This window comes from Oratosquilla oratoria, chromosome 1 (genome assembly GCF_046742065.1).
Source record: "Oratosquilla oratoria isolate Oo_2021 chromosome 1, ASM4674206v1, whole genome shotgun sequence".
NCBI lineage: Eukaryota > Metazoa > Arthropoda > Malacostraca > Stomatopoda > Squillidae > Oratosquilla > Oratosquilla oratoria.
Genome location: NC_134777.1, coordinates 41407886 through 41425385, shown reverse-complemented (window position 1 = coordinate 41425385; position 17500 = coordinate 41407886). Strand labels below are relative to the sequence as shown.

At 37.7% G+C, this 17500-nt stretch overlaps 1 protein-coding gene across 3 annotated transcripts in view; it reads right to left on the bottom strand.

Moving 5' to 3' along the window:
- The window catches only part of LOC143032906 (uncharacterized), a 188199-nt gene that overhangs the window by 1711 nt on the left and 168988 nt on the right, over positions 1-17500 (bottom strand). For all 3 annotated transcript variants that reach the window (XM_076198153.1, XM_076198172.1, XM_076198163.1), the window contains 3 exons: positions 6162-6189; positions 5367-5617; positions 1-1062 (listed from right to left, as the gene is read on the bottom strand). The exon at positions 1-1062 is cut by the window's left edge and continues 1711 nt beyond it. In XM_076198153.1, the coding sequence (XP_076054268.1) occupies positions 1015-1062; positions 5367-5617; positions 6162-6189 (327 nt within the window). In that variant the 3' untranslated portion in view covers positions 1-1014. The remainder of the gene's footprint in view (positions 1063-5366; positions 5618-6161; positions 6190-17500) is intronic.

Below are 17500 nucleotides of genomic sequence, written 5' to 3'. Positions count from 1 at the left end.
TTCCCGATCTCACCAGAGGAGAGTGACAGCGATCAGACCTTTTGTTAAAAAAAAAGGTCCCTTCACTTTGCACTAGAGAAAGAGTTACGCATTTCTGTAAATCAAATAACAACACAGAATTATCGAAACATTCATAGCGTTCAGACACTGAATAATTATGATTTTGGTGGTTGTGGTAGAGACTGCTGTGATGACTACGGGCAACATCGATAAGAGACATCATCCCTTAACATTGGATATATGAATGAATTAGCTTTGTGTTCACCTTGGTGAACAAGTTGTTTAATATTACCAAACAATAAAGAGAGGTCACATGGGACCCACATTAGCATTCCCGTCACATCGCGCAGGTAGTCACATCTAGGATATTTATCATGATTATATGATATACTAAACTCATGCGTATTTGAAACATGTATGACTTTCTCCCATACATCCCTTTCTCCAAAATCACTTGATCCTATAGCCGTCAAGTTTCTCATCTTCCTATAGTAAACACTATTGCAAAATCTCTTTGTTATGGTCCGAGACTTTCATTTATAAAATATATGTCTTGGTCAATTTGGTAGTATTTACATAATACTCGCTAATACTAAACTAGGTGAAGTCTGCAATATGTACTTTGTAGATAAAAATAGAATTTATTGTTCACCTTCCAGCTAATATTGAGTTGTAGTTGACTAAAAAGAAAAAAAATAGAAATTAGATTGGACGGATTTTCATTTGTAGTATAGATGGTCTTCAGCCAACAGCCTACCTATCTTGTGCCCTCAGTAAAACAAAAAACAGAAAAATGTATGTGGTATATAATTCACCTCTGTGTTTTATGCAAACTAGTAAAATAGTCATTTTTATATAAACTTGACAAGGTTGTTGTTTTCCCGTTCAATATTTCCGCATCAAAACTATGCTGGTCTTATCCCCTTATCAGCTGAAACTTCATCAGCCAATAGATGTAGCTATTGGCTGTGACGTCATGTGGCTGTAGATGCGCGTCACTGCCTCTTATAAGACTCACGCGCTCGACAAGACGTTGTTATCGCGTTCAACACCGCTGTCGTTCTGAAAAAGGAGAATCACATATTTGAGACCATTCCTGTGTGTTTCTACATGTTTGTATGTGTAATATGTGTTTGTATATATATATATATATATATATGTATATACATATATATATATATGTGTGTGTGTGTGTGTGTGTGTGTGTGTGTGTGTGTGTGTGTGTGTGTGTGTGTGTGTGTGTGTGTGTGTGTGTGTGTGTGTGTGTGTGTGTGTGTGTGTGTGTGTGTGTGTGTGTGTGTGTGTGTGTGTGTGTGTGTGTGTGTGTGATAACTTATTTTCAAATCCATATATGGTTCTAAGTGTTGTCATCTACTAGGCTGTTCCAGGAGTTTATGCATCTGTATGGAAAACTGAAAATCTTCACATCTTTTAGTCACTGTTACTTCAAATGTCGTACCTTGTTTTGAATTTGTGTGTGGTTACAGCTTATGCTATATCATCTCTTAGGCTATTTCAGAATCTCATGCATCTACGTAGAGAGCTTAATTTTCTAAATAATTCTTTTTTATATATATCTTTAGCTTGTGTTCATGATCCCGTGATGCCCTCCTATTTCAAACAAAGAGGTCTCTGTTAATATTGCCCACTCATTCAATGATCTGTACATTGTAATCAGGTCCCATCTTTCTCTTCGACCCTTCAACGATAGCAAGCACAGTGTTTCCAGTCTCATCTCGAGTGACTGCAATGTTGATAATGATTTTTGGTTCCTGTTCTTTCTATTTTCTCGATGTTGTTTACATATTTCACTTTGCTGCATGTTCCAGTCTTAGACGGATTCAGGTCTCTAATTTTTTCTTTCTTTCTTTTTTCATAATTTCTTCATCCATAAAGTGAAAGAACACTTTCACGTTCTTTAGCAATCCGTACGTCACATGCACTCTCACTGATATTTTTATGAAATGACATTATTCCATTCCAACACTTCAAGATCTTTCTCCTCTATTGCTTTTGTAATTGGCTCATTTTTAGTCATGTTTACGATTTTCCTCCACATCAATCTTAGTGCATGCTCATTCACATCCGAGTTTAACAGAAATAGAAATATTTCCCAATCCCCCTCAGAGTGAGTAGTATTCAAGAACTTCTCCCTGTTGGTTTTCTCAAACCAGAGAAGTTCGTTTTCACAAATTTGTGTCTACTTTGCCTGTATGACTCATTCCTTTAGAGAACAGCTATTTGATTGAACCAAGAATGTCTGGTTCCTTGGTAAGTTGTAAGCCCAAACTCGTTGGTCATCTCCTCTTGACTGAGTAAAAATTTTAAGCTGCAATATCTAACCAGCCCATCTCTCCCAATTGACCTCTTTGCAATTAAAGTCTGAGAGTATTCTTTAGGAGGAAAGATGTGTACGACGATATGGTGTAATGATGTTATGAACATACTTATCCAGAGTATATGGCGTTGTCGATATTTATGCAAGATAGATCAAATCCGAACCTTCAAGCCACTTGTGCTTCCTGTGTTGCTGCACGGCTGTGAGACTTGGACATTGAATGCTGACTTGAATCGATGTCTCGATGTCTTTTGATGTCTATTTTACTATGTGCCTTCAAAGAATCATATGGTTCCTCTGGAATGACTTTCTATCAAACCAGAGACTGTACTGTGAGACTCAGTTTAGGCCAGTTACCAGCATAATTCGTTAACATTAACTCTGGCTATATGGGCATGTGGCATGTTTCCCTGGTGTTGATCCCGCTCACAAAGCTATCTCTACAAAAGACAATCCCTCTGGATGAAAGAAATGAAGGGTCTGTCCAAAGAACTCATGGCTTGGGCAAGTTGATGGGATCTGTAGGGAGTTGTTTAGAGTGGGGAAGGAAGGAAGGAAGGAAGGAAGGGTGGCTGTAAGAGAGTTTGTCGGAGATATTGTGGAAACTGGCGACGGCGTGTGAGTGAAGGATCACCTCCCTGTTGTATATGAGTACTCCCAATTGCTGATGAGCTTCATTCTAAATCCTTGTCTTGGGACGGGGGTTGAGAGGAGGTTTGACGATAGATGAACATCATCATAGTGTACCTTCTCTCTGACCCTATAGTTCTAATTTTCAAGCGAAATTCCTCAGCTTTGCCCTCGGTCAAATTCGTTTCTTCCTCTGTTATTTCTTATAACACACATTACCCTAACTCCCATTCTTTCCTTTCTATCTTGCCTCCATATAGAGTTTTTTTTTTCTTTTCAAATAGAAACCAATATTTCTTGGAGATTTAGTTTTTAGCAAGTACAGACTAGCCGGTTTATTAACCATTATATGGTAATTTACTTCCAACCTGGACAAAAGTAAGACATATACGTTCTTACAAACTATTATCAGTTTCTTTGCACTGCCTCCTGCATAGCCCCGTCTTCCTCTTTTTTAATACCATTTCTTTAGTGGCTGATTTAGAACTCTTTATCATTTTTTATGTGTTTATATCCTTGGATTCATATACAAATTCCATTATTTTTGCCTGTTCATCCTCAATGGCATCTCTCCTGATCCAAACATCCTTAAACGTGGCAATATTTGCAAACTTTTAAAGTTTGTTGGATATCTCGCTTGTTGTGGCTTGTGAGTTTTAAATGGACGTGGACATGACCCAGCCTAAACACATCCTCGTCGTGATCAATCGATTCCGAGTCATTTCCTTGTTATAATCGTAAAAGTGATTTCTCTAACATTCTGCAGCTTATGCTTTCGAAATTCCTTCCAGAGATATACGTGATCCTCTTTCCAATCAGCAAGATTTCATAGGTGGTCTTGTTCACTGCATCTTTAACAAGAAGTTATATCTTCTATAAACTGCACCACATTTTTTTATTTTCCGTTTTACTTTTCTGTTATTCCATTATTTCTCAAAACCTTGTCTCTCCTTTTTGTCTGTTAGAAAACCCATCTTCTTAAACATGTACCAATTCACTGATATTTCCTTCATTTGGCCTCATCCTGACGCTTTCTTTCCTTAATTCTACTTAGAAATTTAATCTACTTCTCGTCAGTGTCACTTTCTTTTTAAGCTAAACGTTATCTGATTTTTTAACAAGGTTGAATAGTTATCTATGCTCAAGTTTCCACTCCAGATCACGAAACATAGTTAAAACAGATGAGGTTAATTTGTTAGAAAATCAGATTTCAATTCAACATACACTCGGTTACTAAGATCAGGTTTCAAATCTTAGGGGGATAATCACACCAATTACCAGCTCTAGCCTCTTCATGAACTTCACCAAAATTGAGGTTTCTCGAATCTTCAGCTTGGAACCTGATGAAGTCCGCTGTGTACTCCGAGTTAGATGTAAACGAGGTCTATAGTTCCCTTGTGTGTGTGTGTGTGTGTGTGTGTGTGTGTGTGTGTGTGTGTGTGTGTGTGTGTGTGTGTGTGTGTGTGTGTGTGTGTGTGTGTGTGTGTGTGTGTGTGTGTGTGTGTGTGTGTGTGTGTGTGTGTGTGTGTGTGTGTGTGTGTGTGCGTGTGTGCGCGTGCGAGCGCGCGCGCGCTTGTGGGGAGAGTGATGCCAAATGATATTTCAGCAAGTAGTACATATATAAATAAGCATAATTAGATAAGTAAACAAGGAAGCAATTCATTGAAAGACAACATAACATATGATTAAGTGTTCATCCAGCTTATTCTGAATACATCGAACTGTACTGCATGCAATCGCATTTGAATATGCAGTTATTCATTGTGCATCTGTCAACTACTAGAGTGAGTTTAATTCTTGACAGCTCGAGGCAGTTAATCCTTATCTGGTTAGCATTCGTTGTAAAAATGTACTCAGCTTTGATGTCATTGATATCCTTTAAAATCTTGAAAACCAGAGTCTAGACCAGGGAAAATATGTGTATATATCAACAATATTTAGGTGGTTTTCGTATGATTTGTTTCGCGTATTTTGGTATCAATTCAAAAGCTTTTTTTCTTTACTCTATAGAATCTGTCACTTCTTTTAATGATATATGGACACCATACTGAAGCAGCATAATCAGAATGTGGACAGACTAATCTCTTATATATCTGGTTGTAGATAATTGAACTTCTAAGGTAAAAAGATTATAGACTTTTGAAGTGGAAAAATCCTACATTTAAGATGTTTGACTTTTGAAGTCAAAGGAAAGTGGATTTATTTTAGTCAAAGGAAGCTGGAGGCGTACCAAGGTTGGATTTTTTTTACACTGCTATTCTTTTTATTTCGACAACAGTGTTCAAAGTGTAAAGTTTTCACCAAACACGATTAACCGTGTTAAGGTTCAGGAGGGTTCGACATTGCTCTTGGTCGTGTCTACACACGCAGGAGGCGTTGGCCTTCCTTTCTTTCTTACCAAGAAGTCTGCTAATTTATCGTCCGATTTGGGGTGACTCGGCGAGGTGGCTCCTGACCGAGGGTTCTCCACGGTTCCTTCGGGAGACTCTTCCTTCCCGTCAGGGTCCTCCCTCTCCCCCTCCTCTGTGCTATTCTCGCCGTCCTCGGCCGCGTCATTCCCCTGCTCCTCACCCTCCTCCTCCTCCTCCTCCTCCTCCTCCTCCTTCTTGGCGGCGTCGTTTTCCTCGCCGGAGCTTGCCGTGTCCTTAGCTGTTGAAACACGTTGCATAGTAATGGAAACTGGATATTGAGAACTATAGATTTATCTCTATATATTGAGAGTTGAAAGACATAAGTATAACAATGTTTCTTGGTTTTTCAAGTACAGTGGAATTCATGTGATCTCCAGACTATGAATAAAAAATAAGCAGTAAACGCTCGTACCTGCATGACATTTGAGTGGCAAGTAACAATAAAAAAAATTGAAATTGTAAAGACAGAGAAGCTGCCCACTTACCTGAGCAAAGTGGAATTCAAACGAGTCCTACCCAGACGATAACTAACGTTTAACAAATCTCATTTTTTGCTTAAACAAATCGTTCACTGCTAGTACCGTCCCTGTCATTCATTCTGGCTGCCACCAGACGATTTTATCCAGCAAAATAAGAAAAAAAAAAAAGCAGACCTACACAATCAAACCGCCAATCAACTGTAGAACAGACCTAATGTTTCTCCTTCACATAAATACGAGCGTTACCGTCAACCAGAGCAAAATTCTTTAAGTAACGGTGAAGGATGCAACAGGAGTTTGTACCTTGGCTCCCCGAGCGTTCCTCCATGACCTGTAAATAAAAAGATAAGACTGCTTATTTCTCACTGTCTGGATCTTTGTGTGACGTACATTTGTGTGTGTGTGTGTGTGTGTGTGTGTGTGTGTGTGTGTGTGTGTGTGTGTGTGTGTGTGTGTGTGTGTGTGTGTGTGTGTGTGTGTGTGTGTGTGTGTGTGTGTGTGTGTGTGTGTGTGTGTGTGTGTGTGTGTTTAAAAAAAAGGAAGCTTTAATGGATATTGGCAAAGAGAGCTGACCTAATAATAGTAATGGGACAATACTATTGATGAAGGAAATAGGCAAGAATTGGTTTATTAATAGGGTAGTCAACGAATGGAATAGACTTAGTAATCAAGTAGTGAGTGCTGAATCTATTGGTTGTTTCAAGAAATTCTTAGACAACTTTATGGATGGGGATGGCAGGTGGTAATGGACACGGAACTGCCTAGTGTAGGCCTTATGATCTCTTGCAGTCTCCTTCATTCTTATGTTCTTATGAACCTGAAACCGCTGAGAGGTTTTGACAAAGGAAGACACTGACAGGCAGACGGACAGACGGGCAGAAAGTGTTGGTTCACCCGGAATCGACAAACATGAAATACTTCATCAAGAAAGCTCGAGGTCAACCTTGAAACTTGCACGCACATGGAACCCTCTTCCACTCTCCCACCTCTCTCCTAGTTAACAAGGACATATGCATTGTTTCTACCTGTGTAAGTGCTGTACTTATAGCAAATGTGCACGAAGGTACAAAACACGTGTATAACTTTGTGAGGTATGTAAGTTCATCTGCAGACGCTTACAGAAGAATACACACATACACTACTTGCTGATGAATTGGATAACGCTTCAGGGTGCCACGTTTGAGGTCCTGAGTAAAGAAACCATTACTCTACCCATAGAGTAAGGAGATGGGATGTGTGGGCGTCCCAAGTAAGGTAAACCATTACTCTAGCTATTGACCAAGAAAATGTGGGATATGGGAATGTACAATAACAATGTTACCTATAGATATGACGATATGAACTTTCAGATTGAATCTGGGAGGTTAGTAGCTGTCAATCCTAAGTCCAGCACGTGATCCAAGTCCATATTGAAACACACTTGTACTACGCACACACATACGCACAAACAAAATAAACAAATACGCACACGCAAACACGCCTACACGCACACACACACACACACACACACACACACACACACACACACACACACACACACACACACACACACACACACACACACACACACACACACACACCTCTCTTCCAGGAGGGAAATAGCTGTCGATCACGAGTCGAACACGTGATCCAAAGACCAAGTGAATACACACGTCAGCATATGCACGCACGGACGCACACAAAGACACACATACACACACACACACACATACACACACACACACACACACACAGACACACACACACACACACACACACACATATATATATATATACACACACACACACATACACACACACACACACACACACACACACACACACACACACACACACACACACATATATATATATATATATATATATATATATATACATATATATATATATACAAGCATGTTCACATACACATATGTACACATGTATAGATTCGTTCTTTCAAACTTGTGCATAGATTCTGCACAAGAGTCACTTTAGGTGACACAGAGCACCAGACTGTTCTTGAACGTGTAAGGACTATGCGTAGTTTTCATATATGTTCCTAGAGGTAGATATGGCAGTTAAATCACAAATAATGTAAACTAATTAAACGGTAACAAATCCCTGTATATTCTTAGTTAAAAGTGAAATGTTTCTGATAATACATACTTATATGTACACTAAAATCTCGTTGCCCCGTGATAAGGGTGTTAACCAAAGTATACACCCACCCCTAGCTATTTCCACAACCAACAAACCCTCATTTCTGCGTCAAGGAATGCGTCAAGTCACAACACCTCCACAGTAGTGGTCTAACACCCGAAGATAGTCTAGCCCAACTTTTTTTTTTAATACAAAGCGACCCTTTTCACCTCATCCACCCAAGAGTTTACAAAGCAGACAAGAAGAAATCGCTCCGGGTCCCGTGAATTCATTCAATCGCAACCATTCTCCACTTACATATATCTCTTGTCCTCTCCCTTCCCTGCACAACAGACATTCCTCTTACACCCAAGGCCACCTTCTCTCCATCCATCCATTCCATTATTTGTCATCTCCTCAAGTTCTCATCTTCTATATTTCCCATTCACACTCTTTTTGATAGTCTCTCTTTACTTTTTCCATATGACCAAACCCTCCCCATCCCAGTATTCTTTGATCAGCCCTATTTGCCACCTCTCTTTTCACCCCTGCTCTCCGCCTCACTATCTCATTTCTCACTCTGTTCATCATGGTAATCTCCCTATAGTTCTTAGACACATCATATCAAACACGTTTAAGCTTCTCTCTGCCTCACTTAATTTCCATGTCTCTTTCCTACAGCGTCGTGGGTACAACCACTCCTTCGTATAGTCTTCTTTTTGTGTCCACCCTCAGATACCTACTTCACATGACAATTCCCTCAGGACAATCATTCACCTTCACTCTCACTCTTTCATTCTATGCTTCATATAACCTTAGGTATCCAAAGATATTCAATTCCTCTAGAATCTCTCCCCTAAAAGATTTACTATCACCCTCATCATCATCATCATTTGATTTAAGCTTTCTCTTGTCAATACTGTTTCAAACTCCGGCACTATTTGCCTCAGACCATTTTATGCCCCAAACATAAACGCAGAAAAATATGAAGTTAACTGTACATAGACAAACACTATAGAAAAAGAAGAAGATGAAAAAGAAGAAAAATTCCTCTAAGTCGATAAAGTATGAAAAATTCATACAACGAGCATGACACCCTCCAAGGTTAAGTCGTTAAGGAGAATTATTCCTCATACCAGAGGGTGTGCCGTCTCTTTAATAAGATATATGTACAACAGCAACTATAAAAGGCTCTATTTCCTCTCATGGGCTTAATAAATATCACTTTCCTTGACATGGACTTCATATATATTTCTGAGTTAGATGCCTTTCTTTTCAACAGAATTGAATAACTGCAACAACATAGTTAAATTCAGACAAATTTCAGGTATTTTATTGCTGTAATTAATGCTCCTTCAATTTTCATTACTGAGCAGCTGTCTGACAAAGATATGCACAAAGGTAATTCAACCAGAATACTTAAAAACCTACATACACATACATGCATACATAATACATACATACATACATATATATATACGTACATACATATGACAACGGATTTTTTCCTTACAAAGGAGGTACCCAAAGTCAAAGGCATAAATCCACTCCCACCCATTTCATCCCCACATACTCCACTCCCAATCACTACCCCTCCCTCGCTCTTTTCTTGGCTCCTCCTGGATGACGGGTCTTCCCTGCATCTCGCCCACTGCCTTGGGTCAGAAGCAATGTAGCAGGGCACAGCACATCCACAGCAAGGCCGCTTCATTTAATCGGCGACCCCCTTTCCGTCCCCTCATGCAGAAAAAGAGAAGACGGGGAGAAATCCCTTCCGGCTACGTCAAAATATCATTCACACATACCCCCCATCCCCCTACCCTACCTTTCCATGCATCACAGCATCATCCATACACAACCATTCTCCACTCACCCCTATATTCTGTCTTTTCCCATCCATCTATCTCATTCTTGGTCACCCCATCATGTTCACTCCTTCCACCTCTGCCTTCCACACCTCTTTTACTAATCCTTCTTGTCATTCTTTCCATGTGTCCAAACCATCCCAATTGTAAAAGGTTCGTAGATATAGGTAGACAAGTGAAGTAGGAAGGGGGGTAGATAGTGAGAGTTTTATTTTTATTGGATCGGCTGTTTGGTAAACAACAGCTCGAAGGCGAGAAGGCGAGGAATGTATAACTTCGCTCTCAGCGTTATGTTTATAAACAAGGGCCTGGGGACTCGATTTTATTGTTTATGTAATTTTTATTTTTGCTGATGTGACCTGGGTGAGTGTGCAGTGAATTCGAGATTGCTTGAGTAAACAATAGTGCATGCAGACTTGTAACGGCGGATCTGATTGGAGAAAGGGTGGAGGAAGAGAAAATTCAATTGGTTCACGATTGTAAAATCACGCTCTTAGGGGAGATTTTTAAATATAGAATTAAAGATCATTTGACTAAAGAAATCATGACGTCACTCAGAACTGACCTAGGACCCAAATTGAATGTTATTGAAGGGATTTCTTGCAAGAGCTTTGTAGAGTGCTGTGTACAAAGGTTAACAGAAGATAGATATAGAAGAAAAAAGAGAAATTTTATTCACCTAGGAAGAAGATCATAATTGAAGGAAAAGAAATGTAACAGTGAACGATGGAAGGCATGGGGCCTATCGACTAAAATTGTGTATGATAGACAGAGGACACAGATGGTGACAATATAGGGACGAAACGTAGCGCTACTAACGAAGACACTGGTGATTAGAATTAGTGCAAAATACTACATCTAAAGGACTTAGTGCAAGATACAAAACGAGACAGGTGTATCGAACTACAAACAACAGTGCACGCTGGCACAAGGATTCGGCTACGAGGAGTGAACGAGGGACTACTACAAGGACGAACTAGTAACGCGCCGTACGTGTGAGGACGACTACATAGGAAGCAGTCGATTCAAATCGACATTAACAATTGAAGGTATGACTACAGGAGTTTTACGACATGAAGTTGTTACCTCGCAAACAAACATTCCAAAGTTTTCGGGGGAAGAAAATACAGTGGGAGTCAATAGGTTTCTCAGTTTGATAGATACTTTAGTAGTCACTAAAAACATAACGGATGAAAAAGGAAAATAGAAATTTTAAAATAAAATGTAGATCCTGAGAAGCTAGGGCTAGGGTTATAATGATTTTCCAGCAAATGGAAGATATCAACCGATATGAAGCTTTTAAGAAAGCATTCATTAAACCTTTTAAGTCAAAGAGTGATCAGGATCCTATTAGATCTTTCGTTAGAATGATAAAGAAAGTAAAAACAAGTAAATCAAACACAGAATATTTAGCAAAATTAGACAAATCTAAGGACATTATTTCTATGTTGAAGGATTTAGATTGTATAGAAAAATCTAATGGCAAAATAAAGCTTTCTCAGGTTACTAAGTTAATAGCATTTGCATTATTGGTACATAATTGTGATGAGATAACTGCAGAAAATTTGTACAAAAATCTCAAACAACAATGGTTTTAGGGGAGATAGATTACCTTCTACAAGGTTATTATGAATATAAAGCAAGTAGTCCATATGTCATGACAGTAGAAATGCAACAACAGAAACTAGGAACTCTAGAAGTGACTACAAAAGCAGAGGATCTGAACATAGAAGTACTTCAAGGAATGCTAGAATTGAATGCTACAATTGTAATACCTGGGGATATAAAGCACAAGAGTGCTATTATGAGACTATTTGTAGAAACTGCAAATATGAGGGTCATGATGAGTATCATTGTAGAAACCCACCTTTCTGTTTGTATCACCAGAAAGTAGGACATAGAACAGAGGATTTTAGAACAATGTCAACATTTCGTATTCACCCAGAAACAATAGGAAAACCCCTAGACACAAAATATAACAACATTTCAGAGCTAACCATAGAAATACAAATAGACATTATTGTATTAGAGGCAAGAGTGATAGAAGGGTAAAAGAAAATACCAACATCAAAGCCAATTGTAAATTGACTACAACTATTGGGAGGACTTCTGTAGAACCCCTCATTGCGGGTAGAGTGATAAACTAGCAAAGTTTTAATCTAATTGAAACCAGGAGTAAAAATCTTGAAACCAATCCATTACTCATTGCAAGGAGTAACAGGAAGTCAGTTAAAACGGTAGGTAAGATTGAATTACTGGTAATTTTATATATAAAAAAAATGAACACTTGCACAATCTAGTGATAGTTGTAGAAGAATCTGTTTTCCCAGGAGATTTATTGATAGGATTTGCAACTATGAGAAAGGAGGGCATGATCATATGTCCTGTTGAGTTAGGGATCTTGTGAAATCACAGTTAATCCTATTTCTAAATCAACCAGACTTAGAACCAGTATCTGTGATAGGAAAATCTATTGAAATAGATAGAGAAGATAACAGGCGAGAGCGATTTATTCAAGAACAAATAAGACAAACTAAATATAAAGTCTCATATAGTGACCCAAACTCAGGTATTTAAGAAATCCCAGAAATTACTCAGAATTCGTCAACTTCAAATGAAGTTTTGCTAATTGTGGAAGGTGGCGTAATAAAGTCGACTTTATTACTCTCCGGATCAATTAACAGGGTAGCGGTACAGTTGAAAGGAGTCACTGTAGACTGAAATTTTAACCACCCCAGAATCAAAGCTAAAAGGTTTGAAATTGAACTCGAGATATATAAGACAAACAAGAAGATGGTAGAAATATTAGTGATTAGTACTTTGAATAAAGACATGATCTTAAGAAAAGGTACACAAATAGGATGTTTTTAAGTTTGTTCAAGATCCATTAAGATAATTTTTATGGCCGTCGCGCATAGGACTCAAACCTACCGCTAAGTGCGACAGCCATAAAAATGATCTGATTGATGTCGCGTTTCACTAGCGAATTTCTCACAAAGATCCATTAAGATTATAAATGAGAGTACTGAGGAGGTGGAATCACCAATTTTATCGATCTCTTCGATTCAGGAAGAAACATATTTGGGAGAGAAATTTAAGAATAAACTAGAGCCTACTAGTTGTCATGATTTGGATGAAACCCTAGTTGCATTTCTTCTAAAGCACCATAATACAGTTGTTTTGCCGGGGGACGCCTTTGGCAAAACAACTGTTTTAAAACATCAGATCAATTTAAAACCAGGGACTCGACCTATCTCTATACCTGCCTACAGATTACCACATTCTAAACTAGCCATTGTAGATAAATTGGTCACTGAAACATTATCACAGGAAATTATCGAATATAGTGAATGTGAATGGAATTTCCCCTTGATTATGGTGCCAAAATAAGATGGTACCATGCGTCCAGTTATTGATTATAGGGAATTGAATAAACAGACTACAGCCGATATATTACCATTACCGGTAATAGTAGATATACTTAGGAGTTTGGGAAACGAGAATAGTTATTTTAGCCCTATAGATATCAAGTCTGCGTTTTGGCAAATCGAGTTGCATAAATATTCACGAGAATACGCAGCCTTCTCTACACCAATGGGGCACTATGCGTTCAAACGAATGCCATTTAGGCTATATAATAGTCCATTAACTTATATGAGGTTAATTAATACAGTTCTAGATCGGTTGTTAGGAAACAATGCCAGTGTATTTCTAGATGATGTTTTAATAGTTTCCCAAACAGCGGCCGAGCACCTTAAGAAGTTAGTCTTGGTTTTCTCAAGCCTTTTTGAAGCAGAATTGAAAGTGAAAATTGAAAAATGTAAGTCTTTTCAGGACAGTGTTATTTATTTGAGACATGAAATAGACAGACATGGTATTAGTACAGTAAATTCAAAGGTAGAAGCAGTAAAGAACTATCCAGTTGCGAACAACGTAGGAATATTTAGAAGTTTCTTGGGAATGACAGGATATTATAAGAAATTTATCAAGGGATATGCAGACATAGCTAATTCATTAAGTTATTTGTTGAGGAAATATTCAAAGTTCATTCTTTGTACTGATGCGTCTGACATAGGGTTAGGAGGTATACTGATGCAAGTCTCGATAGCTTACACATCGAGACTTTGTAGTAGTGTAGAGAGAAACTACTCCATAGTAGAAACAGAAACCATAGCAGTGATATATTCATTAGAAAGTTTTAGAGATATGATACTGGAATATCCCATCAGAGTGTGGACTGATCATACAGCTATTCAGAACAGATTTAAGCATAAGAATCTTAGGGGCAGATTAGCTAGGTGGTTTACTACACTTCAGTGTTATGAGGTTAACTTTGAATATATCCCGGATAGAAAGAATGTTGTAGCAGATGCACTCTCTATAAATATTAGCCAACCAACGTCAGGGTTGATAAATTTTATCTGTAGTATAGATGAACTAGTAACATTAGATGAGGAAATTATAATAAAGGAACAAAGAAAAGATAAGACTTGGGAAAAATTAGCCCAAATTTTGATGAACCTAAGAGGTATTCCTCCAAAACTACCAAAAATGTATAAGATAGAGGAATTTCATTTGAGCAATGGATTTTTGTATCGAAAAACAATTGTAAGTTGAAAGGATATTTCTAAGGGCCCAGTGAACCAGTTGGTAATTCCACAAACTCTTGTACAAGAGGTATTAAAGTTACTTCATGACAGTGATTGTAGTTCACATCCAGGAGAGGATAAAACCTATAAACAAGCACAATTTAAATACTTTTGGCCAGATATGAAGAAAGACATATATATATATATATATATATATATATATATATATATATATATATATATATAAATATACATATACATATATATATATATATATATATATATATATATATAAAGTTGTTTGAGATGTGCTGAGATAAAATGATATACACCTAAACCTGCTCCTATGTTATCATATCCTATCCCGCAGAAACCTTGGGAAAGAGTTCACATAGATACACTGGAGTTACCTATGTCTGAAAATGGATATAAATATGTATTTGTTGCTATTGATTATCTTTCAAGATTTTGCATTTTACAACCCATACAAAATAAGAGAGCTGAAACAATTGCTTCAGTAATTTATGATCAGATAATCTGTAATTTCACTACTCCTAAGATCTTAGTTTCAGACAATGGTATGTGATGTAATCTCAGTTGGAACCCTTTGTGCAAGACTTAGTTCTAGCAAATTCTGGTCAAGTCACACCCTCTCTTCTCCAAATACCTCAGCTTATTATGATAATTAACACATCTAAGAAGAATTGGATTTTAAACCTTTCTCTGATGAAGTAAGTGTAGCAATCTAATACACATTACTAACTGTATATTCAAAATTTTCAGGACTTTAGATTTAACTTGTACAAGCTGATACACTTCCCAATGATGGTAAATATTTCACTTTATGAAGTGGACATACTAGTTGTAGATCCACATAATTACAATCTCTAATGATAAACTTATAAGTTGTAAGATCACTAATAGGAATCTTTACTTCTGTCATTCTTCCCTTTTTGTGTTCGGTGAATCGTTGAAAAATTCTTTTGGTTTTTGGATTTAAACTTGACAACCCACTTTCGAAAAACATAATAGTAATAATGATAAGAAGAACAAGAGGAGGAAAAAGAAAAAGAAAAAGAAAAAAGAAGAATAAGAAAAAGAAGAAGATGATGATGATGATGATGATGATGATGATGATGATGATGATGATGATGAAGATGATGATGATGATGATGATGATGATGATGATGATGATGATGATGATGATGATGATGATGATGATGATGATGATGATGATGATGATGATGATGATGATGATGATGATGATGATGATGATGATGAGGATGATGATGATGATGATGATGATGATGATGATGATGATGACGGTGACGGTGACGGTGACGGTGACGGTGACGGTGACGGTGACGGTGACGGTGACGGTGACGGTGACGACGACGACGGTGACGGTGACTGTGATGGCGACGTTGACGGTGACGGTGACGGTGACGGTGGCAGTGACGGTGACGATGACGATGACGATGACGATGACGATGACGATGACGATGATGACGATGACGATGACGATGACGATGACGATGACGATGACGATGACGATGATGATGATGATGATGATGATGATGATGATGATGATGATGATGATATAAATGATAAATATGTTTCAGCTCAAGAATATCTTACAAAGAATAAGATGAGAAGGAGAAGCCAGTAGACGCTTTGCTACATCATATGTCACGTTTACCCTATGTACTACGAAAAGTAGACAGGTAGCGGTCTCCTGTAGCAGTTAAACTAGAGATAGAAATCAATTCGCCATAGCAGTGTACATCAACTAATGTGTATCTAATGTTTTACTGTTATTTTGTAAGGCCTTATTACGTCTTTGTGGGACCAAGACAAAAAACTCGCCCAACCCACCCCAACCTTCACCACTACTTTGATCGGATCACAGGATAATCTGTATCTGAGGTCGATAAATAATATCTTCTGTCCAATGGACTTATTACGTATGTCACGGTAGCCGAACCAGAAATAGACGAGGATAAAAAAAAAGTCATGGAACTAGGAACAGCCATGTATCTATGTATGTAGTCGTGCTTGTATACATGTATGTACGTATGAATACATGTATGTTTGTATATACGTACGTACGTACGTATGTATGTACGTACGTACGTATGTATGTATGTATGTATGTATGTATGTATGTATGTATGTATGTATGTATGTATGTATGTATGTATGTATGTATGTATGTATGTATGCATGCATGTATTATGTATGAATATATGTATATGCATGTACTGTATGTATGTATGCAGGTATACATGTATACAGTATGTATGTACCTACATTTATGTATATATTTAGGTAGAATGGTAAGTAGGTAGGTAGGTAGGTAGGTAGGTATATATCAACTGGACGTGTAAAGAAAACTGACTGACAGGTAAATAGAAATAAAGTGAAGACAGTAAGATGAAGATGGGTAGATTATTTCTGATATTTGTTGAAAGTGGAGGTTAGGGAGGAAAAATGAGTGTAATGAGAGAGAAGGACAATAAGGTTATAGGAAAAGGTGAAATACAAGGAGTACAAAAAGTGATGAAAACAGTTAAGGTAACTGGGTTAGTTGGGTATCAAATGGAGTGTAAAACAAAGGGTTGAACAGTTGTAATAGACTGGTTATTGAGATTGTTTTAATGTCTGCCTATGAGAATGAAGTGGGCTATTGGATAGGAGAAATCCATGTACGTTTCTGCTATAGAAAAGAAAAGGGGACACATATGAATGTAGTAACTTTGTGAGGATTCGTCCGTTAAGTGTAGTTAGTAAGGCTTAGGTGAGGGTACTAACTAAGAGGAAAAGGGAAAAAACTAGGCAAGGTCAGTGTGGATTTCGGAAAGGGAGAGGGTGCTCATATACAATGCTCGTAGTGATTAAGCATATGTATATGTATAAGTGTATGTATATTTATATATGTACATGTATATATACATATATACATATATATATATATACATATATATATATATGTACATATATATATATATATATATATATATATATATATATGTGTGTGTGTGTGTGTGTGTGTGTGTGTGTGTGTGTG